Source organism: Cibotium barometz, chromosome 4, assembly GCF_041138505.1.
Source record: "Cibotium barometz isolate CiBa-2024 chromosome 4, ASM4113850v1, whole genome shotgun sequence".
NCBI lineage: Eukaryota > Viridiplantae > Streptophyta > Polypodiopsida > Cyatheales > Cibotiaceae > Cibotium > Cibotium barometz.
The window spans coordinates 43,867,110-43,895,017 of NC_141049.1; the positions used below are offsets into that span (position 1 = coordinate 43,867,110).

Below are 27,908 nucleotides of genomic sequence, written 5' to 3' on the forward strand. Positions count from 1 at the left end.
TAATTATATATACATGCTTACATACCTATAGATACACATGCATACATAATATATATAAGTGTGTGTATCTATAGGTATGTAAGCATGTATACAAAGATTTCATTGAAAGATGTGAGATGAGATCTTCTTAGATTCAAATTTTAAATTGCATTGGAAGATGTGAGATTTGGCTCCTCCTCACGCTTGCAGGAGGAGTGGTTATTTTTAATTAGCCCCACCTCCTTTGCCCACGTGGAGGGAGGTGGGGTTGTGGTTAATCTTGTACACACACACACACACACACACACACACACACACACACACACAAATCAATGCCTTCAACAATAGTAGCCCGTGCCCACATAACCCTCTTTGTAGAGTAATTTTTCTTTTTCAAATTCAAACACCCCGGTTGGAATTCTATGTTGCCTTTAACTTTCAGGGATGAAATTTGTACATTTAAGTATAAAGTCTGACATTTGTATGATTTTTAGTAATTTTTAAATCAAAATCTCGGTTAAGCCTAACTATTGTCTTTAATTTTAAGGATTTTTTAAAAAAAATCGAGCAGTGATAGTAACAGCTTCATGAAGACTTTGGGGTGATGCAAACACGTGGTCAGGGAGTATGTTAAGCACTCTATTGGTTAATATCATTTCACCTGCCTCAGTGATCATAAGGTACTTTACCATCTTACTTGCTCACGTGTACACACCCACGTGTACACGTAAACTATATATGAAAAACAAAGTATTTGAACTTTTTATTTCTTGAGTTTGAAATGATATTCAACAAATATAATTTTCATATTAAGACAAACATTTGTACTGTATATTAAGACAAACGTTTACGTTTATATTGCATTAAATAATGCCACTAACATGCATTATTTAATGCAATAACCTTAGTCCCGCCTACGCCACGATCCTCGCCATCTACTTGATGACGACCACCTCCATCTCCTCCTCCTCATCGTCGCCATCGGCTTGGCCGCCCCCTATCGCTCTGCTCCTCCTCCTCGTCCTCGCCATTCGCTTGGCCGCCCCTCCGTCTCCTCGCCATCTGCTCCACGGCCAAGTCCCCCCTCCATCTCCTCGTCCTCGTCCTCTCCACGGCCAAGCCCCCTCCGTCTCCACCACCTCCTCCTCCTCCTTGCCATCTACTCCACGGCCACCCCCTTTCGCTTCTTTCCCAACCAGCAGAGCTGCAGGGAAGCAACGCTCCACGACGCAATCCGTTCGAATTTTTGCTAGCTAATTAAACCCAGAGAGGGCCTTTCTGCATGCTTCTTGATGCGCCTATACGTGCAGATGCTAAATTAAAACCTTATTTAACTCATCTACGCAACCCATTCGAATACGTTTTTGTTGCTTAATGAATATATCAAAACCCAGGAAAAAAAAAAAAGAATTTTGGGTACATATTCTTCATATTTTTTATTTGCCCTAATTTTCATTTATAGCAAGAAATCAAGCATTTCAATTTTTGAAACTTTGTTTTGCATGTCAGGTCCAACCGCCTCTCTCTCTCTCTCTCTCTCTCTCTCTCTCTCGTAACATTCATCTCTCACTCAAGTGAATTGTTTTAGCTTGTTGAATTTTTGGAGCCAAACGTTTGTAAAATTATCAAAAATGAAGTGAATAATAATTGAAAAAGAATGTTCGATGTGAGGTGTTTTTTTTGAACTTTTTAACCCTTAAAATCCCTCCAACAGGGGAAAAACATGGCTGTGTTCTCCATGTTCGCATGCTGCAAGAATAGGAAAATTTTCATATACCTTCATATTTTAAAAATACAACTTTGAATTATTAAATGTGTACAATAACTTTGAATTACTAAATGCGTAGGGGCTGAGGAATTTTTGTCTTAAATGAATACAAAATATGTATGGATTTTGTTTCTGCCCGTTGGTTTTAATGAAGAAACGTGGTCATGACTTGAAAAACCTTACAAAAAGGAAAGTTTTATATTGAAGTGAATTTAAAGTTTTAGGAGTGGAGTGTAATATGTTAACCTTTGTGGAGTGTACTAAGAATTTAAAGATATAGGAGTGGAGTTTATTATTTAACCTTTATAGAATTGGGGACTAGAGGACAACACCTATGTCAAATGTGTACTAAGAATTTGAAGTTATAGGAGTGGAGTGTAATCTTTATGGAGTAGGAAATTCCATAGGTTAGGAAAGGTCTCAATGGTTTTTTTTTTAAGTATGTAAATGTAAAAAATCAAAAGATTTTCGAGAGTGGGTTTGTGACATCACATAAATGAGTGAGGAATGGGCTTCTAAGCTAACAACGTGTCTATTGACGTGTTGGCAGCAAGGTTTCTGAGGTGACTTGGGTGGGTAGGTTAATGCATTAGGTAGCCAAGATATGAATTAACTAGAAAGGATGGGTACAAGAGATGATTGGGGATGTGGAAATGTGGAAAAGTGCTAACAAAACTAAGAGTGCACGAATGATGCACTTGCACTAGCCTTCATGAGGGGTGGTAATATGAGCTAACCCCAAAAGGATAGGAAGACTTTGGAAGACTAAGTGGAGAGAAAATCGGTGCCGGTCTTCTCTTACCATTGGTGGCTTGAGATATAAAAGGGTCCTTAGTCTCATACTAGCTAATGAAAGAGCCTCTCTCTCTCTCTCTCTCTCTCTCTCTCTCTCTCTCTCTCTCTCTCTGAGCATGTCCTCATGCATGTTGGGATAAGAAGCACATAAGGAATTTATAAGTGGTTAGGAGCACAAAAAAGAGAGAAGCCATAGAAGCCACATGGAATTGAGTGACCTACCTCCATTTCATTGCTCAATCTGACTGACAGGTTCCACAAGGTGGTGTCATTTGATGGGCATGCATTGTGGATAGGTACACATTGTTCTGGGTGATGTGTAGTGAGAATCATCAAACATTAGAATATTTTTTCTTGAGTGAAAGAGGTACCCTAGGTTTTAGGTTAAGTTTTATGGCAATTGAGGGGAATAGGAGCTAGAGAACTCCTTAAATTTTTAGATTTGTTTTTAATGAGTTAAGTGGTCTCAACCATTAGGTAATGGTTGTAAGTAGATCTAATATAGCCACATATTAACTATACTATTGAATTAAAAATTGGCCTTTTAGCAATTATTTACTTTTGTTTTGTTTTAAGTGAAGTGTGGACAAATAGTTGTGTATACGACTAACAAAGAAAGTATCATGTTGTTTGTTGCAATGAAGTGTGGGCAAATAATTGTGTATACGAATGACGAAGAAAGTACCATGTTGTTTGTTGCAGTGTAGTTTTGAGCTTTTATGAAACAAGTTAATGAAAGGCCCATTGTTATTATTGTGTTCTATATTACACTCGTTTTTTTTTTTCTAAGATTTATTGTGCAATAGCGACTTCATTGAAAAAAATGTGCAATAGTGCTTTAAAGGTGTTCATTAAAAAAAATAATATAGAAAGTAATGTTTTTGTATAACACAAGAAGATTATTGCACAATTATATTTACTTAGTAGGTGGCTATTATAGGTATGATCCAAAAATATAAAAGAAGAAGATTATTGTAAAGTTATATTTACTTTAGTAGATGGCTATTATATTTATAGGTATGATCTAGGAATGGCAATTTTTATAATTTTTCATTAATCGACCCTCTTGTGTGCTAACATCAACTTCTAGCTAGGCACCTCTTAGCTAGCACATTGCTGAAAAAAAGTCTATCTGGTTTTACAATAGTGAATGCTAACTATGGTGCATAACAGGAATATATAGGTGTTTAGCCTTAATCCCGAGTGTTCTTTTTTGTTTATATTTTTCTTTTTTCATAGTTCACAAACTTTTTTATTTCAATAACACTTTTATTTTTTCTCTACTTTGTGAAGCTTCATGAATATAATTGTGGTAGTAGGGTTAGAGAGAGAGAGAGAGAGAGAGAGAGAGAGAGAGAGAGAGAGAGAGAGAGAGAGAGAGAGAGAGAGAGAGGCACATGGCGCATTAAACATTACAAGTTCCTTTTTTAAGGCCTACATTAATGGATGTTGTCATGGAAGCAAGGTAAGGTTTAGACCTTGATAATTTTTTTCGATAGGTCTTTTTGCCTTCAATTTGTGGAGTGATAGGATCCCTTCTATTATTATCAACTATGCTTGATGATGAATTTTCCATACTATGCTTGATGCTGATAATTCCTTAAGGCTCTAGCCCTTGATCCAATGTGTTTGCCTATGTTTTACTGTATAAATTGGGAATGAGGTTTGTGTGTTGTGTATGTGTGTGCGTGTCATGCTTCTCAATATGTCCTTATGCATGTAGGGACAAAGGAGCACATGAGGAGTTGGAAGTGGCTAGGAGCATAAAACAGAAAGAAGCCATGTGGCATTAAAGGAGCTATCTCCATCGTCGATGGGTTCCATAAGGTGTCATTTCTAGGGCATGCATTTTCTGTATAAGCATTATTGTCGATGTGTAGTATGAGTTGGAAAAGATTAGAATATTCCATCTTGAGTGAAATAAGTATCTTAGGTCATAGGTTAAGTTTTATGGCGGTTGAGTGGGATAGGAGTTAAAGAACCTCTTAAGTTTTTAGATTTATATTTTATGATTTAAGTGGTCAAGGGTTAAGTAATGCTAGTAAGTAGATCTAATATTTTGGGTACAACCATATGCTATACTATTGGATAGAAATTTGGTCTTTTTATCAAATTATTTGCATGTGTTTAGGTCAGGGTGAGGTGACGCGTGAGTAAATAGTTATGTATACAAATGAGAAAGGAAATATAATGTTGTTTGTTATAGTATAGTTCCAATTTTTTTAACAAAGAAGTCAATGAAAGATTCATTGTTACTAATATGTTCTACATTACACTCATTTGCAAAATATTGACATTTTTGTGCAATACTGGGTTAAATGTGTTCACAAAAGAAATTATTATCATTATAAATATTGTAAATGTATAAGATGTATATTTACCTCTAATTTTAGAAGTAAGTATGTATAAGCATTTAGCCGTATCTATGGGTGTTTTTCCTTTTTGTTTGGATTGTTCCTTTTTTTCTCTAGCTCACAAATGTTCTTTTTTTGTTTGGTTTCACTTCTAGTTTGTGAAGCTTCAAGAGTTATAATAGTAGTAGTAGTAGTAGTAGTAGCAGTAGCAGTAGTAGAGAGAGAGAGAGAGAGAGAGAGAGAGAGAGAGAGAGAGAGAGGGTGGGGAGAAGGGAGATAGGGAAAATTGTGTGTTGAAGGAACGTAGGTGGGAACAGAAGGTTCACCTCAAGCTTTCAAGATAAGAAAGCATTTCCTACTTTTAGGATTGGTATACATGTGTATTTACAGTATGGATGGTGCATTAAAGATACAAGCTTCTTTTTTAAGGCTTAACTGGATGTTGTCATGGAGGTAAGGAAAGTTATGAATCTAAAGCAATGATTTTGGTAGGGCTTGTTACTTCAATTTATGTGGTGTGATAGGAGCCCTACTACTATTAGCAACTATGCTTGGTAATGGCTTTTCCCTATGGCTTTGGCCCATGATCCGATGTGTTTGCCTATGTTTTATTGTATTGATTGGGGATGTGATTTTTGTATTGTGTTGTGTTCTATTGTTTTTATGTGGGTGTGGGTGTGGGTGTGGGCATGTGTGTGTGTGTGTCTTTGTGCGTGGGTGTTTGTGCATGCGTGCATGCGCACACGTGTGTGTGTGTGTGTGCATGCATGCATGCATGCATGCATGTGTACGTGTGCGTGTGCGTGTGCGTGTGTGTCTATGTCTGTCATGCTTCTCAACATGTCCTTATGCATGTAGGGACAGAAGCACATGAGGAGTTGGAAGTGGCAGGAGCATTAAAAACAGAGAAGCCATGTTGCATTAAATGAGCTACCTCCATTAATAGGTTCCATAAGGTGTCATTTCTAAGGCATGCATTTATTAATGTGTAGGCATTGTTGTCAATGATTTGTAGTGTGAGTTAGAAAAGATTAGAATATTCTATCTTGAGTGAAAGAGGAAACTTAGGTTATAGGTTAGGTTTTGTGGTGGTTGAGTGGAATAAGAATTAGAGAACCTCTTAAGTTTTTAGATTTATATTTTATGATTTAAGAGGTCAAGGGTTCGGTAATGGTACTAAGTAGATCTAGTATTTTAGCTACACCTATATGCTATACTATTGAATAGGACATTGGTCTTTTATTAAATTATTTTCATGTGTTTAGGTAATGGCAGTAAGTAGATCTAGTATTTTAGCTACACCCATATGCTATACTATTGGATAGAAAATTGGTTTTTTATCAAATTCTTTGCATGTGTTTAGGTTCGGGTGAGGTGTGGGTAAATAGTTATGTAAACAAATGACAAAGGAAATATAATGTTGTTCGTTGTAGGCTTTGGGTTTTCACTTCATCTTGAATTTGACAGTTAATGGGGTGTTTGTAGAGGCCAAGGCACTGTTTTCTTTGACCTTGGAACCCAAATGTAGGGGTTCCTTTTGTAAAAGCCTTGAGATTCCAATAGCTTTGTGGGACCCAGCGTGATGCTGATTATTGCTGAGATGGAAATGGTTGTTGGTCCCCTTGTAAACGCGTTGATCTTCTAACACTTTGATTGGGATCCAACGGGGCTTAAATTGAGGGTAAAACTCTTTTGTTGTGAACTCACGCTTGGTAGATTTGTGCTCATAGGTTAGATTTTGGGTAAATGGTGCCTACTAGGTCTTTCAAACCTCACTTGGCTAGCTAGGGTACCCTTGGGTACCCACTCTTTCTTAGTGACCTCATCGAGGGTATGTTGAGGTTGACGCTTAGGGGGTGGTCTTCATCTTTGTCAGCAAGGTTTTTGGATCTCGATAATGGTTTGAGGAGGTTGCCCTAATTCGTCAAGGCAAGAGAAGTGTTAAGTGTTAGGGGTTATCTAAGATGATGGCAAATAAGTGGATGGAATAAGGCTTGAAGGGTTTGGGGTGTCCACTTCCACCAAGGGTACCATGGGATGGCATATAAGTGGATGCCCACCAAGGATGCCATGCGATAGCTTAAGTGTCGCGGTTCTTCTTACACCAACTGACTATGTAATCAATGGCAACAATCCATCCCCTTCCGAGGATGATGCACTCTTTCATTATACTTGTGGGGGTCACTACAACATGTAGGTTTAGATAATGAAAAACTCTGCTTCAAACCAACCAACCGTTATGGATTTACCATGGTAATGGTAGCTGTGAAGGGTAGGTTGGATTAATGAGTCCACGTCTCCCAAGACAAAACATTATGACTAGCCCTAGTGTCAATCAAGGCTTTCCATGTAGCTAGATGTCCTTATAGCCTCTTTGGTTCTTTTTTGTAATCACGGCACAATCACCTCAAGGCATGCTCTGCCTCTCATTTCTCCTCTCATCTTGTTTGTGTTTTAAAATTGGTTATTTGCTTGTGAGTAGTAAGGTGTTGTTTTTATGTGAAACACAAGGAATTCTTTGAGTAAGAACTCCACGACTTTGTTGATAAAATACCCACCATGGTCACTTATCACTATCTTTAGTGGGAAACTGAAACAAGTAATCACATTCTCATAAGAGAGGAAACCTTACTGGCTCAATACACCTTGCTCATTGATGGCTTGGATGCTATTGTTGTTGCCTTAGTTGTGTGTTTAGGCTAACTTTGGAATTCAAGTTGGCAAGTTGGTGTTATAGCTACTTGTAACTAGACCTTGATAGTCCATGGATACCTTTGTAGAATTTTGCAATCAATTAGAACACTTAATGGCTTGATTGGAAATTGGTGGGGGCACTACTTGTGAAATTGGTTATGCCACCTTGGGGCTTGGGGTTGGTAAGATAGTCCATGGATGCCTTTGTAGAATTTTGCAATGATAGTCGGCACTCTTGATGGCTCGATTGGAAATTGGTGCGGGCACTACTTGTGAAATTGGTTTTGCCACCTTGGGGCTTGGGGTTGGTAAGATATCCAGCTCCACCTTGAGGTATGTTTCTTATGTTGGCTTTGATGAAGCTATAGCTTTTACCCTCCACACTTTCTTTGGCTTGGTAAGTAGTGTTGTTAGCCTCCACTCCATCTTTAGTTGATGGAGATGTTGGGGGTATTAGATTTGGGAACCCAAATTAGTGGGTTGCTCTTGTAGTAGAACGTCACTCCTATTTGGGGCAAGATTTGGATTGTGCCATTGTTTGTTGACATCATTTAGGTAAAGGTCGCTTGGTGGGCTTAGGTTTCCAGAATTTTGCTTGGTGTCATTGTCTCCTTAGCTAGCTAGGATGCTTTTTAGCACCCACCTTTGAGTGGTAGCCCCTTTCCAGGGCTATTGAGGCTATTTCTTGCGTGAAGTTATTTTAGTATGGTTTTGGATAATCTTGAGGCCAACTTGACAAGGCTAGGAGTTTGTTTAGGGTGAGAAATTACTAGAGTCAAATATGTGTACATTTGAGAGGTTTTAGGTACCTTCACTCAAAACCATCAGTGACATGGTGATAGCTATAGTAGGAAGCTCGGGGATTACTATCCTCTTTCTCCAACTAATTATACAACCAATGATGGCTATCCACCCTCTTTTAATGAGGATGCTCTCTTTGATAGACCTTGCTTGGAGAGTGGTCACATAGAACTTGTAAAACACGTCTTAGTAGACCTTGCTTAGAGGGGTCACATAGAACTTGTAAAATATGTTGAGAAAAACATGGTTGAACAAGATATGTGGAGGAGAGAGACTCACAAAATACAAGAAAATATCTTGCTTATTAAGTTGCTCAAAATACAACTAGGCTTCTTGCTCCATACAATGCCTTCTAGCTCCACCTTTAAATAGGTGAGCTAGTGGACCATAAGTCCATTCACACACACACCCTTCTCCTCCCCTTTTACATAACCTTAGTCTCTTCATACCTCCCCTCAATACCAACTATGAAAGAAAATTGGAATAGGTGTGGTTACATTGAGATTTAAAACAATTTCTCAGTGGAGTTATAGGCTGATACAAAGTTAGCCTCTGACTCTTTTGAGAAAAACGTGGTGGAGGAGAGAGACTCACAAAATACAAGAAAATATCTTGCTTATTAAGTTGCTCAAAATACAACTAGGCTTCTTACAATGCCTTCTAGGTCCACCTTCTTACAATGCCTTCTAGCTCCACCTTTAAATAGGTGAGCTAGTGGACCGTAAGTCCATTCACACACACACCCTTCTCCTCCCCTTTTACATAACCTTAGTCTCTTAATAAAATACATCGTAGTTTCATTATAGATTTCAGTTTCAAAATAACTAGCAATCATGGGCTGGTATATATTACTTAGGTGATGGGTAGCTATTATGAGAATGGATGACCATAGAGGTCCATGTCTCCCACTGGCCTCAATATCTCAACCAAGGTTGGCCACATAGCTACATAGTCTTTTTAGAAAAACTCCAACATGAGATGAGTAGGTTTCACAGTTAGGTATGTCTTCACCACACCTTGGAGGTCAATTTTATGTATTGTTATCTATACACTTCTAACTTTTTGGCCTCTTTGGGCCCTTAGTTGACTAGAAATTGCCTCTAGGTGAGCTTTGCATTTTTTATTTACTAGTATTTGTTTCTCCTCCTACTTCTTATGCATTTGGAAGAGCATATCTTGGGTGAGGAGCCCTCCATAATAGCATTTGAGCCTATGTTAACCCAATTCTTGTTAACCCAATTCTAGGGTTAACAAGATCTACCACCATTATCTTACATCAAGGAGTCACGATAGATACACCACAGGGTCTTATATTCAAGATATGAAGCAATAGTGTCCAAAACTACAACTTGGATGGGCGCTCGTAATGGTCTGACGGAGTATTTATGGCGATTCCCGCTTCAAGAGCGTGTGGTAGCAAGTTAGGATGAAGTCCTAAGTGATGTACTTCATGGATATAATATGAGAGTAGTCATTGTAATAGCAATCGGCCTCTTATGAGCCTAAAGTGCCCAGCTGAAAACTATCCTCATTCTAGCAGTGCTAGTATAAATTTTCTCAAAAACAATAGTGTAAATTCATCTTGTGAATGCATCTTCTCATGATTGTAAATGACTAAGATTCAAATACTTGGTCATGTAACTAGGCCATGTACATATTGGCTAAGATACGAAGCCTAATAGGCCACTAAGAGGGCCATCGGCATGGTCAAGTGTGGAGGCCAAGGCATAAGTGTGTGAAAATGGCTAAGAGTATATAAGTCAAGTATAGGCTTAATTATACTTACCAATTATTTCTAAACATTTTCACTGGTCAATTATCTTACACTCAAGAAAGATTCAATGATGTCCAACTCCATGTAAATGAGTTAATCCCCAATCCTCCTTTCTTTCAGTGGTATTGATATCATTGCTTAGATCTTCACCCATGTCCAACTCCATGTAAACGAGTTAATACCCAATCCTCCTTCCTTTCAGTGGTATTAGGGCAATAGTTCTGATCCATGTTGGATCCTCTTCCACATCCGACAAAACGACTTGCAAACAGGGATCGCCTCCATCCTCTTCATCCATTTTATCAAGAGGGCCATCAAGCTTGCTATCCTTATCAAAAACTTCTTCAAACATATCCTCTTCTATTTTCTCTCTCATCTTCTTCTTTTCTTCTCTCTGTACAATGCTTTCTTCACCTTTATCAAACTCCACTGCTTCACCCTACAAGGCATCAATCTTTGCATATTTGGTCATTTTTTTATTTTACACTCTTCCTATCTTCCAAGACGTTTGATAAAGAAACCATTCCCTCTAATAGATCAAATAAGCCATCAGCAGAGGTACTATGGAATAAGTCGTGCTTCAACTTCAATTTCTTCCCTAGTCTCCTTTCCAATGTCAAGTCCTCTTTAATACTAACACCCGTTATCTTCGTCTTCTCCATCTCAAGATACTCTTCAAACTTCATTTGGGGGTGCTTCCTTTCACTCATCTTACCCATTAGCATCATCTACATTTTTAACCTGACAACCTTTCCAAACTCAAAAGTATCATGTGTTTATGAGGTGACTTTTTCTTCTTTTTCTTCACCATCCGGTGTTGAGTCCATGGTCGTAGGTGCACTTGATTCTTAGCTTTCCTTGCATCTTTGAGGGCCTTTTCACAATCTCTAGGCTTCCACAAGCAGTAGAGGCAGAAATTTTTTAAATGAAGGAGAAGCCGTTTTTTGGTCGCCTACAAGTTGAGCACATAGATCTACTACTTCAAGGTGCATTGGTAATGGTTTGGGAGGAATTTGAAGCAAACCCTAATTCTTGAGGTTTCTCTCTAATTCTTGCAAACCCTAACCATGGTAATGTCCCTTGCAAGCTTGGGAGATGAAGCCATGTGATTCTCAAAAGGATTTTAAAAAAGGCATGAAGTTCTTGTAAAGCTTTGTGGCTATGGTCAGGTTGGAGAACAAACCCTAACCCTAGGGTTTCTTAATCAAAGGACTTTTACAAGATTATTATGCTCATAATGGTGATAATCTTGAAAGACTAAGCACCAATGGCTTGATTAGCATTGGGTTTGATGGTATGTCATGATTTCTTAAAAACTTTTCAAAAATCCATAGCATTAACATGCTTCTTGCAAGAATTGGGTGAGCATTGATGTGTTTAATAAGCAATTAGTGGCATTGGGAGTGTGATGATGCTTGGTAGATAAAAGCAAAGTTGCAAGCACTTGACATGTCTTGATGCAACGGTGGTCATTAAATTGGAGAAACATGTATATGGATTATGGAAATTGTAGAACCATGAGTCCATGCTACGAATTTTAAGTGAACTCTCATATAAATCTCATTGGCAAGCTCTCTACGTTACAAATTTCGATTCCAAGTTCATAGAGTCTAGCTTGTTGAGAGGATTACCCTTGGCATATCGAAGGAGAGGCCACGGGGAGAGAAGTACCTTTGGCATATCGGAGGAGAGGCCAAGGGAGAGTGTTTTTGTGAATTTGACTATCCGTGTGCCTTGGGAAAGTCAATAGACGGAGGATTAGGTGAAGGCTTGGGCCCCAACCTCTGCCTCATCTTTAAAAAACGTGGACTAGACTAGATAAGTTGCACTTTGCCTCAGATTTGAAACTTGATAAAGAGGTGGGAAGACGTGGCCAGGAGATTGGAAAGTGAAAGCGCTTCATCAACTTTCTTATGTAATCGGCAACATTGATAATTGGCAAAAATGTAGTATAATCAAGTGGCAATTATGAGATACATGCATGATGAATACATTAATTTTTTTGCTTATGTTTGAATGCCTATTAGACACTTGTGAATGCCTATTATATATTGGATAATCACTTCCACTGGGATTTAACTTTGGCATCAACTTTGGAGGAAACTATGGCATTTTTTTTACAATTTTATTGTTCACAATTGAACTTAAATGTTTGGACGAATAAAAAATTGCTTGGAGTTAAGTGAAATGAATACATGGACTTGTTCCTTGTCTCAATATCTTCCCAACAAGCTATAGTACACTATGTTTGGTGACCCGAGCACAGAGACACAACCCATTTTTGCCCCCATAGGTACCTTTTGGGGGATAGATTCTAAATTATGTTCCAAATTCAAAGATTGACTTCACCATCACGTTCCACATCATATAAATAGCCTAACCACCAAGTTTCACGCAATTTGGAGCATTGGTGTGTGCACAGTGTGCAAAACACACTTTTAGATGAAAAAAAACAGAGAGTAAACAATAGAGCTTGTTTTGACATTGTTCTTTGCATTTTCTTAAAGCGTGCCTCTTAAGCTTTACAACAAGGTATTGGGTGCAAAAATCAGAGGTCATTTGGTTAGTTAATTGTCCATTTTAAGCTTGCCGAAATGAAGACTCCACAGAACCTGGAGATTCTCAAGAGGTGGTGGATAAGGACAATGTGGAGTACATAGATGATGTGGAGTTTGGGTAACATGTCGAAATTGATGAAGATAATGATGGCATGAATACTAATTTTGCAAATGCAGGCCATGTGTATACTAATGTGGGAAATGCAATGGGAAGACTAAAGGGTTGTAAAATGCAAGTGGTGGGCTAATGATATGCAAATGGTCATGCTAATGATATCTATGATGGATTCTATGGTGGGCTAATGATATGCAAATGGTCATGCTAATGATGAGATCTATGATGGATTCTATGGTGGAGAATTTCAATAAACAATAATACCAAGTTCATACTCAACTTCTTGAGGGCTTCAAGAGTGAGATGTCATTCTTGAGAATTTAATAATGGAGATATGTTGTGCACAACCAAGTCAAGATCCTAGGTTGCGAACATGCCACGCTGCTACTCCGAGAGTTTCTCATGAATTTAGGATGCAACCCAAGAAAAACATAGGAGGTTATTCTAGGCCATCAAAAAGTTGTGTGTTTGGAGACCTAGATGAGTTGATTATGGCAATAAGGAAAATCAGTCACATTTGTTGTCACCTATGGAAAATTTGCATCACCAAATGCATCCTTCATCTCTAGGCTAAGCTAAGGGAAAAGGCATTGTCTTTGATTCTTCTTGCTATGATGGCCTTCGGAGTTACAAAAGACATTTCTCAAGGTTGCATGGGGATGGTGTACATGATGATAGATTTCGTAAGGACAATGCACATGATAGGAGAGATGAGTTTAAAGGAGTAAAGGACAAAGTTGTTTTGGCAAAGTTTAAGGGTGAAACCACCTCAACTGAGGAATATGAAGAGTGAGTGAATAAATTGGACTTTCTTCTCACTATGATGATAATCAGAGTCACAAAAGACATTTCTCAAGGTTGCATGGGAATGTTGTATATGATGATAGATTGCGTGAGAACAATGTACATGATAAGAGAGATGAGTTCAAAGGAGTAAAGGACAAAGTTGTTTTGGCAAACTTTAAGGGTGAAACCACCTTAAATGAGAAATTTAAAGAGTGGGAATGGTGTATATGATGATAGATTGCATAAGAAAAATGCACATGATAGGAGAGATGAGTTTAAAGGAGTAAAGGACAAAGTTGTTTTGGAAAACTTTAAGGGTTAAACCACCTCAAATAAGGAATTTGAAGAGTGGGTGAATAAATTGGACTTTCTTCTCTTCTCACTAAGATTGCAATCGGAGTCACAAAAGACATTTCTTACGGTTGCATGCCAATGGTGCATATAATGATAGAATGCGTGAGGAAAATGCACATGATAGGAGGGATGAGTTCAAAGGAGTAAAGGAATTTTAGAAAAGTTCAAGGGTGAAACCATCTCAAATGAGGATTTTGAAGTGGGTGAATAAATTGGACTCTTACTTTGAAATGAATCCAAGAAATGAGAAAGAAAAGGTTTACTTCACTACTTTGCATTTGAATAAATTGCACTTCTACTTTGAAATGAATCCAAGAAGTGAGAAAGAAAAGGTTTACTTTGCTATTTTGCATTTGGAGGGATATGCCCATGCTTGGTGAAGGAACCTACAATCTCAAGGATATGACATTACAACTTGGAATGCCTCAAAGATGAAATGAGGGAGGCTTTTATCCCTCAATTACATAAGGACAAGCTAGTGTGTGATTGGGATGACTTGGAACAAAGCCAAAATAGTATCAAGGACTACACACACAAATTTTGGAAACTCATGCTACATGTTGATGGGTTTAGTGAGAACTTCAAGATGTGTTAAGTACATCAAATGGCTGAGATTGAGCATTAGGATTGATGTGAAAGCACAAAGGCCAACCACTCTCAACAAAGAGGCCATGTTATTGGTGAAAATATATGAGGAGAAGTATGCACACACATGGGCAAATAGATATGGGATTGATTTGTCCCCTCTAATACTTATGGGAAGTCTACAAGCAATGCAAGCTCTATCGCTACCATATCCAAGTTTTCTATAGTCTAGTGTAGAGGCGGGAAGTCAAATTTCAAATTTGGTAGTACTTCTCATAAGCTTTCTAGTGGTGATGGAAAGCCTCCCAATGGTGCTAAGAAGAGCAAATTCGTTAAACAAGACCGGTTAAGGAACAAATGCCTATGCTATAAGTGTGGTAAAAAAATGGCACAAAGATCATGCCAAGTCTTACAAAAAGCACGGAATGTAACTCTTAATATGGCGCTTTCCAGAGTACATCACGAGGACATTGAGAAGGAAGGAGAACTCTTTGATGATTATTGAGACTTTGTGGAAGATGATTATGATCGTGAGCTAGATAGGGAGTTTCCATTTGATTCCAAACAATGCTCTGTTTAGGCTATATGAGTATGGCAAAGGGAATCTACTTCAAGAACACTCATCATCATGGGTGGAGCGGTGACATAAACCAATTACCTAATTGAAATTTTTGATTAGTTTTTCTGGTATACATTAGGTAGAAGCTTATCAAAGGAGAAAGCTAGGGCATCTAAGATTGAAAAAGCAGTGCAACTTCGCACTAAGGAAATCAATGAGGGTAAGTAGTGGGCCAAACGCCATGCTGCATGGCATGCTATATGAGATTAGAGAGGGCAAACATTGGGTGAAAGAACATGGACATTGTTCTTTTTGGGTTTTATGCTATAAAGACAAAGCTAGGGCATCTAAGATTAAAAAGCAGTGCAACTTTGCACTAAGAAAATCAATAAGGGTAAGTAGTGGGCCAAACACTATGTTGCATGGCATGCTACAATGATTAGAAAGGGCAAACATTGGGTGAAAGAACATGGACATTGTTGTTTTTGGGTTGTACAAAATTTTCCTAATTTACTTAAGTGCTTATAAAAAGTATGTATGGCCTCATTTTTGTCATTTCACTTTCACTCTCTCACCCATGGCTCAAACTAATAATACTCCATGTAAACTACCCCCATCTCGTCAATGCTAACACTAGTAGTGGTAAGCATCATTGTGACCTTCACATTGACAACAAGTAAGAGCTCGAGCAAGAGCTTACAAGGCAACATGGATTGAAGACTCTCACTCGTGATACGGTTCCCCTTCCAACTTTAGAGGAACTTAAACACATGATAGGAGAACATGGGAGCTGTGCAACTGTTTAGAATGTGTCTTCATCTCCACCTCCACCTATACAGCCTCTATCCCTGACTCAACCTGCACCTCCACCTCCATGTATATAGCCTCTACCACAACCTCCATCCCTAGCTCAAACTCCACCTGCACCTCCACCACCACCTATATAACCTCTACCACGACCTTGTTGTGGTCATCCCCAAAAGAACGCACTTAACTAGAGGCAAGCACCTAGTCCCCCTAGGCCTCAAAATCCAGTGGTGCCTCCAGGTGCATGCCAAGGAGGAGGAGAAAAAATGGGGCTAAGGCAAGATATGTAAATTTTAAAAAAAGATAATCTTATTATTCCCAAGGCCCCTTCCTCATGCGTTGTCAAGGAGATCTTATAGAGTTATTCTCAGGAGTACCATCTTCAAAGTCTCACCTTGGGAGCTCTACAAGAAGCTGCAGAGGCATTTTTGGGTCCTTCTTTAGGGGGGAAATCCCCGTGCTATCCATGCGAAGAGGGTTATAATAATGACAAAGTATTTAAAGTCATCACAACTTCTACGTGGTGATGACCTATAATGATCATGGCCAGTGCTTTCGGCATGTAAAATTTTATCTTAATTAATAGAATGGTCGTACCTTTTTGTTCTTTGTTCTGTTTACACACGAATAATCATGATGTGAGAAATTTTAAAATTAATAGGTTTGAAATTTATTTTTAAAAAGGGAGAGAATAATATGATGTTATTATCATCTATGATTTTTTCTTGGGCCTCGACATGCACCGAAGAGCCCCACATGCCTTAAATGGCCTTGATTGGGCAAAAAAAGGAAGGGAGTGAGACCTAAGCGCAAATAGAAGGAGTTGTCTGAGCTTAGGTTGCCTAGTGCTGGCCTTCATTTTTTTTAACCCAACCAGGGCCATTTAAGGCAAGGGGGGTCTCTGGGACATGCCAAGGACTCAAAAGGGTTGGATAGATAAGAGGCCTTGTGTAAACTTAATCAATGTAGCTATTGCTAAATGAATATATAAATTCGAAACTAAAATATTTAATTAAGAAAAACCTAGGGACGAATAGATAAGAGGCCTTGTGTGGCCCCCTAATCTATGTGGTTGTTTGTTGAATTTAGAAGAAATTAGACACAAAAATATTTAGTTTAGAGAAAAATTAGGGCAAGATAATTTTCAGGCCTTCAATTATTTTTTTGGACATATTGTTGGGACTCCCAAGCCCTCCCTAAGGCCTCAAGGGGGTTGGATGGGCTTAGAAGGGCCCAAGCTAGGAAAGGGGGCGACTTAGGCCAAGACACGGACCCCCATATGGGCCTAAGCTACCCTGTGCTAGCCTGGGCACTTGTGAGCCCATCTAACCCCCATGAGGCCTTTGTGGAGGGCCTAAGTTACCATGTGCTAGCCTGGGCACTTGTGAGCCCAACAATGTGTCCAAAAGAATATTTGGAGCATGATTTTTTTTTGAAACATTAGATTTAGTTCATCATTGTAAGAAAATAAAATTTGGGTCAATTATTCTTAAAACTTTTTTTTTTGGAACACTTCATTTTGATTTCACCATTGCAAGATTAAGAGAGAGGAAGATTAATTGAATGACATTTTTCAAATTCTAGTGGATTCCCTGAGGTCTGTTGTTGTAGAACATCCTAAGCGAATCTAGTCGAGTCTTCTTGAATCGAACTTATCCACCGTCAATTATAGTGACTCCATCAGACCCAACTTATCTATTGATTGCACAATGGCTCCATATCAGAGATCGTACATATCCGACACACTAGTTCGTACTTATCAGAGATCGTACTACATATTCGACTTATCTAATGATTGCAGTGGCTCCATATCAGAGATCGTTTAGTTCTAATTTTCTAGTTTGGCATCAACATCATTTGATACCACACCTTAATTGGTTGGCTGACTCTTTCTTGATGGGTCAAAGAATCTAATGTTGTGGCCAAAGTTACATTCATTATAGCATCATGATGCCTTGGGCCCATCTCGATTCCAACATTGTTCATGTATTTATCAAGTACATGAGCAAGGGTTCAAGAAATTATTTTTACTTACTTAGCCTTACATCAATCCTTTTCATCATGAATTGAAGAGGAAATTGTAATTTTGAGCAAGCTTTTTCTTTATGCTTAAATCTAAATGTAACTAACTCTTGAAATTTTTGATGAGGTGTTTTTCCTTCTTCCCTCAATTTGAGAAGTTTTTTTTAAAAATTGAACAAGTTCTAGGTTAAGCAGAACCTATCTTTTCCCGAACCCTGACATGAGCATGTTGCATACATGTGTCTGGTTTTGAGTCCATTCCACTTGCATCCATGTTGGGAGCATCATTTTACTTAGTGGATCCTCCTAGGTGTCAAAGCTCTTATTTCACAAGATGCCAACGACATTCAAGCTTTCTTTTGGGGTATTAAACTAACCATCTTGGTCTAGTTTTGTGTGAATTTAATCCGTCATCTATGTTTTTCTCCTTCCCTACATATTTAACGAAAGCCTAAATTTGACACTCGTCCGACCCAAAGTTAGGTGAATTTGAGGACTCATCTGAGGTCTCCTACCCTCTTTACCCCTCCTGTGTCACCTCAACTCTTGTCACATTCTTATCGTCTTCTCTTGGTAATTGGAAGAGTTTAAAATTCTTGAAGCAGGGAGCATCTGCAACATAAAAGGGGGAACCATGTGTCGTATTCAAACATCAAGAGTTGCAAAACAATATGGAACCTGTCAATAACAAAAAGATACGCCAGGAGACGAGGAGTCAGATGAGGGGACTGCTACTTTGAAGAAGAAGAGGAAGATGATAATGAAGTTGATTCCGCACTGCAAGGACAAGAAGATAAGAAGAGAAAAGCATGCGTAGAAGCAAGCATTCTTGAACCACACAAAGATGACATGAACATCAAAGAGCAAGCTACGGCATCAAATGTTTTGAATCTGCCAGTAGTTACAAGTGATGTTTCAAACCAACATAGCCAAGAATTGAAATTCCTTCTTTGCCATATCAAGCTTTCTAGCCCCATGCATTTTGAATCTGCCAGTAGTTACAAGTGATGTTTCAAACTAACATAGCCAAGAATTGAAATTCTTTCTTTGCCATATCAAGCTTTCTAGCCCCATGTTTTTGAAACAAGTGATGTTTCAAACCAACATAGCCAAGAATTGAAATTCCTTCTTTGCCATATCAAGCTTTCTAGCCCCATGCTTTATGTGTTGTCTTTGCAAATGGTTTTATGGCAATTGATGCACCGCATCTTAGATCACCAACCTATTCACGATGAGGAGTTGGCATAAAAGGTCATTCATGTGCTCCCTAATCTTAGCTAATTCCTTGGAATGGTAAGCCGGATCCCGTGTTGGGATGCTCGCTCACAGACTCTACTGTAGAGGGGGGTGACCAAGTCTGCTGCTGGTGAGTCGAAGCAGGTAGTGGGGTGAGCTCATTGAACTATTCCAACGTTTGTGCCGAGTGTTGGGGTGCTTCCTTCAACCTTGATTTGCTAAATGCTCGCTCGCAGACTACTGTACAGGGAGTGACCGAGCCTGCTGGTGAGGTCGATATGCTTCAGTGATTATCGAGCTCCTCCATGTTCAACACGGTTACAACGTCTTGGTAGGGCTCGGGAGCCATTTCTTTTTGGTTTTGTTTTCAAGGGTGAGGTTCATAGTTCCTTCATTTTAGAGATGTGCTGCCCTAAGTGCCTTTGGATGTTCCACCAAGATGATAAAGTTCCCTATGTGGGTGTGTTAATGTAGAGGTGTCAGTATTTAGACATGTAGAGGGGATAATACACCGTTGACTTCTTATGTATCACCATTGGCTTCTTGATTCCTCATTCAAGAAGGTACAACAGGAGCACCCCACCTAGCCGCTGAGACAGAGCGGCTCTGGGTTGGTGGTTGGATTTAGGGGGTAACTAAGACAGAGCAGCTCTGGGTTGGTGGTTGGATCTGGGGGCAAACTAAAGGGGGTAGTGAAGGTCGAGGGTGGTTGAAGAAGCTCTGGGAAACACCAATTTTGGGACGTTCTTCTTGGATGTAGAGTGTGTGTTCATACACCATTAATTAGTGATGTGTATACGTATATATACATATATACATACATACATACATGTGTGTGTGTACGCTCGCGCGTGCTTTTATATTATATAAATATATAAGAAACTATATATATTATTTATATAAACCTATATCAAATCTATGTATTTAATAAGCATATTTACATGATTATTAAAACAGAAAATTGCTTACCTCCACCACACGAGCCTACTGCTTCTACTGCTACATATCAGTGCCTAGAAAACGATACTAATTGTTTAGATATAATCTACCCACGCTAACACAAATCTATGTGTTTTGACACGATAGTTCATTGCTAGTACCTACGCATCCTCTTGGGATAGTTTGGATCCCCCTCATTGATGTAGTGTAGGAGGTCACAAAGAGACCACTTTGATTGATATCTATAGATCTTGTAATAAGATGTTGAATGGTGAAGATAAGGACCCGGAATATGTTAAAAGTTCAAGGCTTCTACGAGGGAAACCCTTTTGGTTTGGGTCTCAAAAACCTCATGGTCTACACCCCAATCTCCTAAACCAAAGAGAGTCAGGCCTCGAACCTCAACACAGCCTAGTATCCGATATTTCAATGGGTCCATACCAAGCTACTAGAAGTGCAAGGCTTCCACGAAGAGAACCGGGTTCCAAGGGTTAAGGACGTACCACAAGCCTGTACAACCATGCCATTAAACAATAACCAAAGATGGAGTGGAGACCTAAAGTTGAGCCTCCAAGGATGCCAACCCCAAAGCTTAAGTAAGAATACAGAGCATTGGCTACCACCTTGATTCACGTGCCAACACCACCTCTAGGGAAGTTGAAACCAAGTAGACAATACCGTGCCCATGTGTGCAGTGGCACTATCTAACTCCATTCTCGACAAAGAAGAAGAGCCATACACGACTTCCAACAAAGAAAAAGAGCCACACATGATGCCAAACACCAAAGAGTGCCAAGCACACACTTCTATTGCACAAACCAACAATCACAAGGCTAAACAGGATCACCACAGTCCGAAAACACACACATAAACACTCGACACTATTACAAGTGCACACTCCCTAAACACACACTCGTATGTGCACAATCCCAAAGGACCTACACATGCATAATCCCTCTAGACACTTGCACCACTTACACACACACACACACACAACTCCCTCTATCCATGGCACCTGTATGTTCACACTCTACATACACTTGTGCACACACACAAACCAAAACGCATACAAAAAAACATAATAAATAACTCTTAGCCATTGTAGAAAATGCTTTTTGCATATCGAGATCAGGTGTTTCGCTTGATTAATGGACAAAAGAGCACTAATGACAAAAGCACCGAACAGAGAAAGTTGGCCCCTTTTCTCCCGCTTTTTTAATATAAAAAAACCAAACCTTATTTTTAGATTTTTGTTTTTTCTCCTCTCTCATTAAATCAGCTATTTTTTGTAATAACTTCCTTTTTTCCAAAAACAATCCAAGAAAAATCGGGAAAAAGTGAACAAATGTATTTGAAAAAATAAAAGTGCCGAGGCAGGCATGGGCGCATGGCCCATACGTGCGCTGCTTGCTTCACGTGCGCTCCGTCGTCGAGTTGCAGAATTGAGGCTGCACCAGGGAGGGGCACCTGCTCAAGAGATGCACCGCTCTGTGTTGTGGCCCAGCCCCGTTTGGAGCACTGCATCCTTCGACACTCGCGGTGCAATGCGGCCGAGATCATCACGCGGAGCCTCAACATGATTCTAAATCAACGGTTCACCAACCCCTACCTAATCAACGGTCAGACAAACCCTATCTAAATCAACGGTAAACCAAACCTTATTGGTTGACCTTATCGTCTAAGTAATCGATGGTCAACCTAACCCTATTTCCAATAGGCCTCGAAGCATGTCGACTCGTCTATTCATTGAGTATATTATTCCTATCTTCCTATCTTGTACCCCTTACATCTACACCACGTGGGTTGGGTCACACATTGATGCGTTCACTATTAGGAAGGGGGCTGAAGCATCCATGTAAGGGACTTACCAAACTCCACAAATAACTTAACCCAACCATGAACATGTTTCACTTGCCTCACCTTCCATAGTTGCTTCAACCAGATTCTGGGGGACTCCTCGCAAAGAGAACCCATGACTCACACATAATGATGAAGGGGAGAAGAGACATAGAAAGCCCACTCATTCTCGACCTCACCTAGGATGAGGTATTTAAGCACGACCATTATATCATGTATTTCTTCTTTATCAACACCATATTCATCCGATGAGTTCGAAACATCTTTAAGGAGATCTGCAAGATGCTTTTCTTACTCTTTTGCTAGCTTTTTGAAGCAGTTGGCCTGAGATTCTCTCTCTTGTAAACATATAATGCCTATGATGACCCATTTTGAATTAAATAAGGTTCTATCTTTTATGCGTGAATGTTCAAGTCGAGAGCTTACCTTAGCCTATGCCAAAACAAGTGTTGTTTAGTCTTGCCTTCAAGCCACAAGCCACAAATGTACTTGTTAGTATTTGTCGCCTCTCCTTTTGGATCGCTTGGAGTAGATCTTGTGCAAAGAGAGATGGAGATGGAGGTTCAAGCCGTGGAGATGGTGCTCAAAGAGAGGGAGGGGGAGAGAGATGTGATAGCCAACAATAGAGAGAGATCGCATGGCACAACAATGACTACTATTATGATAATACTTCCACCATGTACAATGCTTTATATAGCACCAAAACGTTCTCTTAATAAGAGGGCGTTCACACGTAAAGTGTTGACATACCACTGTTCACTTACTAGACTCTGAAATATCCAACAATTCCCCCTTTGAAGTGAAGGAAGTGTCAACTAAGAGAGACGTTTAGTACCATGATTTGGTCTCTTAGTGCAATCATGTGATACAAAAGAACGCAATAATGCCAACACCTGAACCTCTCATGTTAGGCATGATATACAAGAGTTTGACCATACATAATGCTTAAACCTTCCTTAATAATTGTACCTTCACTTTTCTCATCATTTTGCCTTGCTTTTCCAACGGTGCCTTGTGCATTTTAAGCAAGGAAATTATTCATGATTTCTTTTCTTGCCACATCTTTTGACTTAATTCAAGGAGTGTTCCTTACTTAAGTTACTTACATGCCATACTCTTGTATTTACATCTCTACATCAAAATAGTCTCATCACAACATCTCATTATTTTGCTCGATGCCTTACAAGCTCGCTCTCTGTTTTTATTTCAAAATTTTATAAATGGATTTCAACACATAAGAACATTTTTTCATATCTAACAATAACCTTCAATGCAAAAGAGTGTTTATTTTATAAAGCTTCGATTCAAGTTCAAAGAAAATAACAGATTCTTTTACGAATGTCTGTATTTTAAGAACAAAATGTAGAGGCATGCTAATCACATATCTTTACAAGCTTTATGGGTTTTTACCATGTAGCATTTTCTTTACAAAATCATGTAACTAACGGTTGCAATGTTTAAAGCTTAATTAAGACACTTTTATGGCTCTTAATCCTAGTGGAGGAGATGTTATTACCTTCATTTTTAAGAGCTTTGATCCCACACACACAAAAGTGCGCCCTCCACAGCGGGGCCCACCCCACCACCTTACATAATGTAGAGAAATACAAGCACAATGGAAAGATTGTCCTTGATTTTTCTCTACACCGAAGATATAACCCTCTGCTTTGTTGGGTTGCTTGGAGTGGTCCCATATTGCAAGTCCTCCCTTAAAACAGTGAATACATCAGCCACACTTTGTACCTTCCCAACTGATCGTGAAACCCTCTTCAGCACCCATCATCCCTACCCTTACCAGGCGTAAGCCGCATAAATAATAAATAAAGGAGCAGGATATTACGGTTTTCTGCACCCTAACTATGAAATCCCTCCGTAGATACTGAAGAGCGGAAGTGGTTAGGATAATGAACAGTCATCATTCTTGAATACATGTTCAATAGATCTACTCTACTAGAAGTTAATTCACTCCCACGCCCCTCATCGGTACAATCACATGATGCTGCATATGCACTTAAGATTTCATTAGCATATTTTCAACATTTTGAGAAAGAAGATTCACACATGTCAAATACAAGAACATGTATATTGTTCAAGGGCTCTAACGAGTGTTTGTGAATCTGTGCTTTGCGTTACCTTGTCATGAAACAACATGATAAAAGTTAGAAAACATCCATTACTTCAAATTTGTAAGGAAACGTAATTCGACTCATCCATTACTTCAAATTCTGAAGGAAACATAATTCAACTAGGAAGGGCCCAACTGGTACGAGGTCTTGTTTGAAGTTCAGACATTGCCGATTCAAATCCTAGGCACCCATTCTGCATGCAGTCCTTGTTGCCTTAGTTCCCTGACTGAATTCTACTCCATTCATCAAAGGTTGCTCTAGCTCCCTTTTCTCTGAATTCCAACTGTATCGTCGAGGTCACCTAGCCAAGTAAATCTAACTGCTATGTAGCAGCTAGGTGAAAAGGGTGCATATCTCATGGCATGGAGAATCCTATCCAAAGGCAAAAAGAAGAAAGATCCTCTTCACAAGATCTGCAGAAACTATTGCATTAGAAATATCTTATGTGCATTTTTCCTTACAACTATGAAACATTTAACGCTGCAAAAACCACCCTAAAGAGGTGGTATAAAAAGCCTGTAGGCATAGTTATTCAACATCAAGATTAATGATTTCAAGGGAAGATAACATATTTACAACAGATGGCATTTCACTTGACACTAGTGTGAACTAGAATTTTGTTACAAACATGTAAGCACAACAATTGCAAAGTAATATGAATCCCCATGAAAATCGATTTACATGCTGTAGGTAACAACACTCATCATTTCACAGATGCTTTCATTACAAACAATGTGTGGTTTTCTGTGTTGCTTACCAGCAGAACATTGTGAAAGCCTCTGCCGTGCCAAAGGTACCCACTCTACTATTTAGAGTTTGGCTGATTTCCAGCCAAGATGAGCGAAATTTCTAGGCCCCGGCTAAAAGCTTGATTGAATACAAGACGAGTTTGGAAAGTTGACACAAAAGGGAACCACGACAGTACAGCAATCGGAAAGAAGACGAGCAGACCCATTGCTGCATCATAAAATCTGGCAATGGTCCGAATCGATTTCCACAAACCCAGCTTTTTCACGAATGACCTCCATGCAATAGCTATCTGCAGGGTGTCAAGCTCACATCAGTAATGAGAGAGAGAGAAAGAAAGAAAGAAAGATATATTAACGTCTACGAGAGGCCAAAGTCGGCCTATGAGACAAAAAATAATACAATTGTGTTCTTCCGGTCATCGGAAGAAAAGAAACAAAAGAAAAAGTGTGCATGTGTCTGGATACAACTGTGAATCATCATGAATCGGTGGAGCCCATATACAAACAATATAAGGGCGGTGGGGATAAGGATGGAGTGCTAAGGCAAGATGCATCTCTATATGCTGAAGGGGCAGTACAAGCATGCTATGCAGATCTATGTCTAACTCCATCCCGTGCCAAATCATCATGAATCGGTGGAGCCCATATACAAACAATATAAGGGGGGTGGGGATGTGGATGGAGTGCACCATCTATTTATTAGTTTCTCTCTCTCTCTCTCTCTCTCTCTCTCTCTCTCTCTCTCATTACTGATGTTCACATGCTATTGCAACAAAAAAATGAAACATGGCTGTCACACAGAGCATATATATATACGCATATGTGTGTGTCTGTGTGTGTGCGTGTATCTCTGCATGGCACCGCCCGCTCCTTGCTGCCCTCAGTGTTTCTGCAGCGCCAGCCTCCTATCCTCCTGCGGCGCTGGTCGTCTTCTGTCATCTGTGGGCTCTTCAGCGCCAACTGTCCTGCCTCCCGCCACCAGCTTCTGCCTCTGCAGCCTTGCATGTCTGCCACCTGTCCCGTGCTTCCTCTCTGCTGCTCAATATTCCTCCTTTTGTTTCTTCTGGGTGCATGTGTGTGTGTGTGTGTGTGTGTGTGCGCGCGCGCGCGCGCGCCCTTCCCCAAAGTCTCCTATTCCTATCGGTGTTAAATATTTTGCCTGTTTTTCTTCTTATTTTCTGCTTTTCTCCCCTCCCCTCTTCTCGGTGTCTGTATCTTCTTGTTTTTTGTGTCTGTTGTTTATTTCTCGCCTATGTTTCCCCTCTCTTTCTTCATGGCCCAATCTGTAGCTACTAAAAAAAGAAGGGAATTGTCTGTTGACTCCAAACGTAGACACTTGCATTCTGATTTGCAACCTACAACCCCGAATCGCAATAGTTATGTGACACCCTTGAGAAAGGCTTTGCAAACATCGAACAAGCATGGGATGCACCTGTGCCGGATCGTTTGAAAATCCATGGTCATGTATTTTTCGACCCACTTACAAGACTATCTCAAAAAGCAGCAATCCTTTTCTCTCTTGGTAAAATGCCTACTAATGCAGCAAATTTTGGCCAATAGATAAAAGTCATGCTTGGTGGATGTTTTGTGGAAGAGGTATACTCTGCAGCAAAAGGTTTCTATGAGGTTATTCTCATTGAATCCACGCATAAACAAATGCTATTGGAAAAATCACCCTTGTTCTTTGGACAACAAATGATGCATGTACCATAGTTGCATGAAACGGAAACGAAACGGCAACGGCCGACCTCCGGGAAACGGCAACGGCTCAAAACTAGGAAACGGTCAATGCATGATACGGTCAATGTATGATACATAATATCAAAATAATATGAGAAATTAATAACTAGGGAAAAGCATAGTTGTTTCTCGTACGCGTACGAACCTGTTCGTACGTACGAATCGTACGGTACGATACCGTACGAATTCGTACGATATCGTACGGTACGAGTTAGGTTCCCCCCCCCCCCCCCAAATTTTTTTTTCCTTGAAAAAAAAATTCCAAATGCTAAAAAAATTTAGAAACCCTGCTTTACGAAGATCCCAAATGCTCGCAATACTTCGCAACTTTCGTGTCCACTCAGTATTCCATATGGGGTTGTGGAGAGACCTAAAAAATTTGGCGAGGTAGACTGGTAGTGTACACTTGATTGGTAGGATGAGAGAATCTTGCTACATCACTTGGGGATCCCTGGTATAGGTAGGCTAGACAATTAGATTCTCAAGTTATGCACGAGGGAGAACATTTGGACATGGCCATTTTGATCTAGAGAGGAGTCCCTAAACTTATCACCCTAGATGCACTCCTCGTATTTGTGCAAGGACGGTCCCTTAGTCATAAATGCTACACTGGGAGACCTTTGGTATTGCATTACCCATCCAGGTTCTTTTTTGGAGACAATCGGGAGATCCAACCGGGAGAGACACATATCCATGTACTGGTTTCTCAAGCACTGTAGACTCCTCCCCTCCCAACCTTCCCTCACATTCAAGCTTGAAGCTCCATAGCTTGTAAGTGTAAAAAATAAAAACCGTATTTTATCGTACGGTATCCGAAAATTTCATATCGTACCCAAAATTCCCATACGGTATCGTATTTTCGTACCGTGACAACCATGGGGAAAAGTTTGAGGAGTACATCATAAATTGAAATAAATAGTGAGAAAAATATGTAGAAAATCACTAAGAAAGCACTAGATGAGACAAATCAATGGGTGAAATATGTAGAAAATCACTAAGAAAGCACTAGATGAGACAAATCAATGGGTGATTTTTTATTGGAGATTAGGAACCAGAGAAACGAAAACGGAAACGGAAACGGCGACTCTTAGGAAACAGCGTTCTCGCGTTTCTGGGCTAGGAAACGGCCCTTTCCTGTTACTATGGCATGTATATCCTTAGTCGCCCACCAAGGATTATCAAAATTTTATCAAACACAGGTGCCCTGTATGGGTTGAAGTGGTGGACCTCACAGTTTTTATGTGCCCCGCATTGCCTTTTCTGGCGGAATCATTGGATGTGTGCTGCACTAGTCAGAGGTGATTCTTTGT

General features: G+C 39.6%; 2 protein-coding genes across 6 annotated transcripts in view; one reads left to right on the forward strand and one right to left on the reverse strand.

The window, feature by feature from the left end:
* Positions 1–4,597, forward strand: part of LOC147639292 (uncharacterized) — a 14,810-nt gene extending 10,213 nt beyond the window's left edge. Inside the window, exons 3-4 of one of the 4 annotated variants that reach the window (XM_086789735.1) lie at positions 3,975–4,007; positions 4,266–4,597. In XM_086789735.1, coding sequence (XP_086645861.1) covers positions 3,975–4,007; positions 4,266–4,335 — 103 coding nt within the window. In that variant the 3' untranslated portion in view covers positions 4,336–4,597. Of the gene's footprint in view, positions 1–550; positions 678–3,974; positions 4,008–4,265 lie in introns of those variants that run through there. The other 3 variants (XM_086789709.1, XM_086789717.1, XM_086789726.1) reach the window with 3 other exon arrangements.
* A 20,040-nt stretch (positions 4,598–24,637) lies between these two features.
* The window catches only part of LOC147639293 (callose synthase 9-like), a 104,992-nt gene continuing 101,721 nt past the window's right edge, over positions 24,638–27,908 (reverse strand). For both annotated transcript variants that reach the window (XM_086789766.1, XM_086789755.1), the window contains exon 51: positions 24,638–25,148. In XM_086789766.1, the coding sequence (XP_086645892.1) occupies positions 24,915–25,148 (234 nt within the window). In that variant the 3' untranslated portion in view covers positions 24,638–24,914. The remainder of the gene's footprint in view (positions 25,149–27,908) is intronic.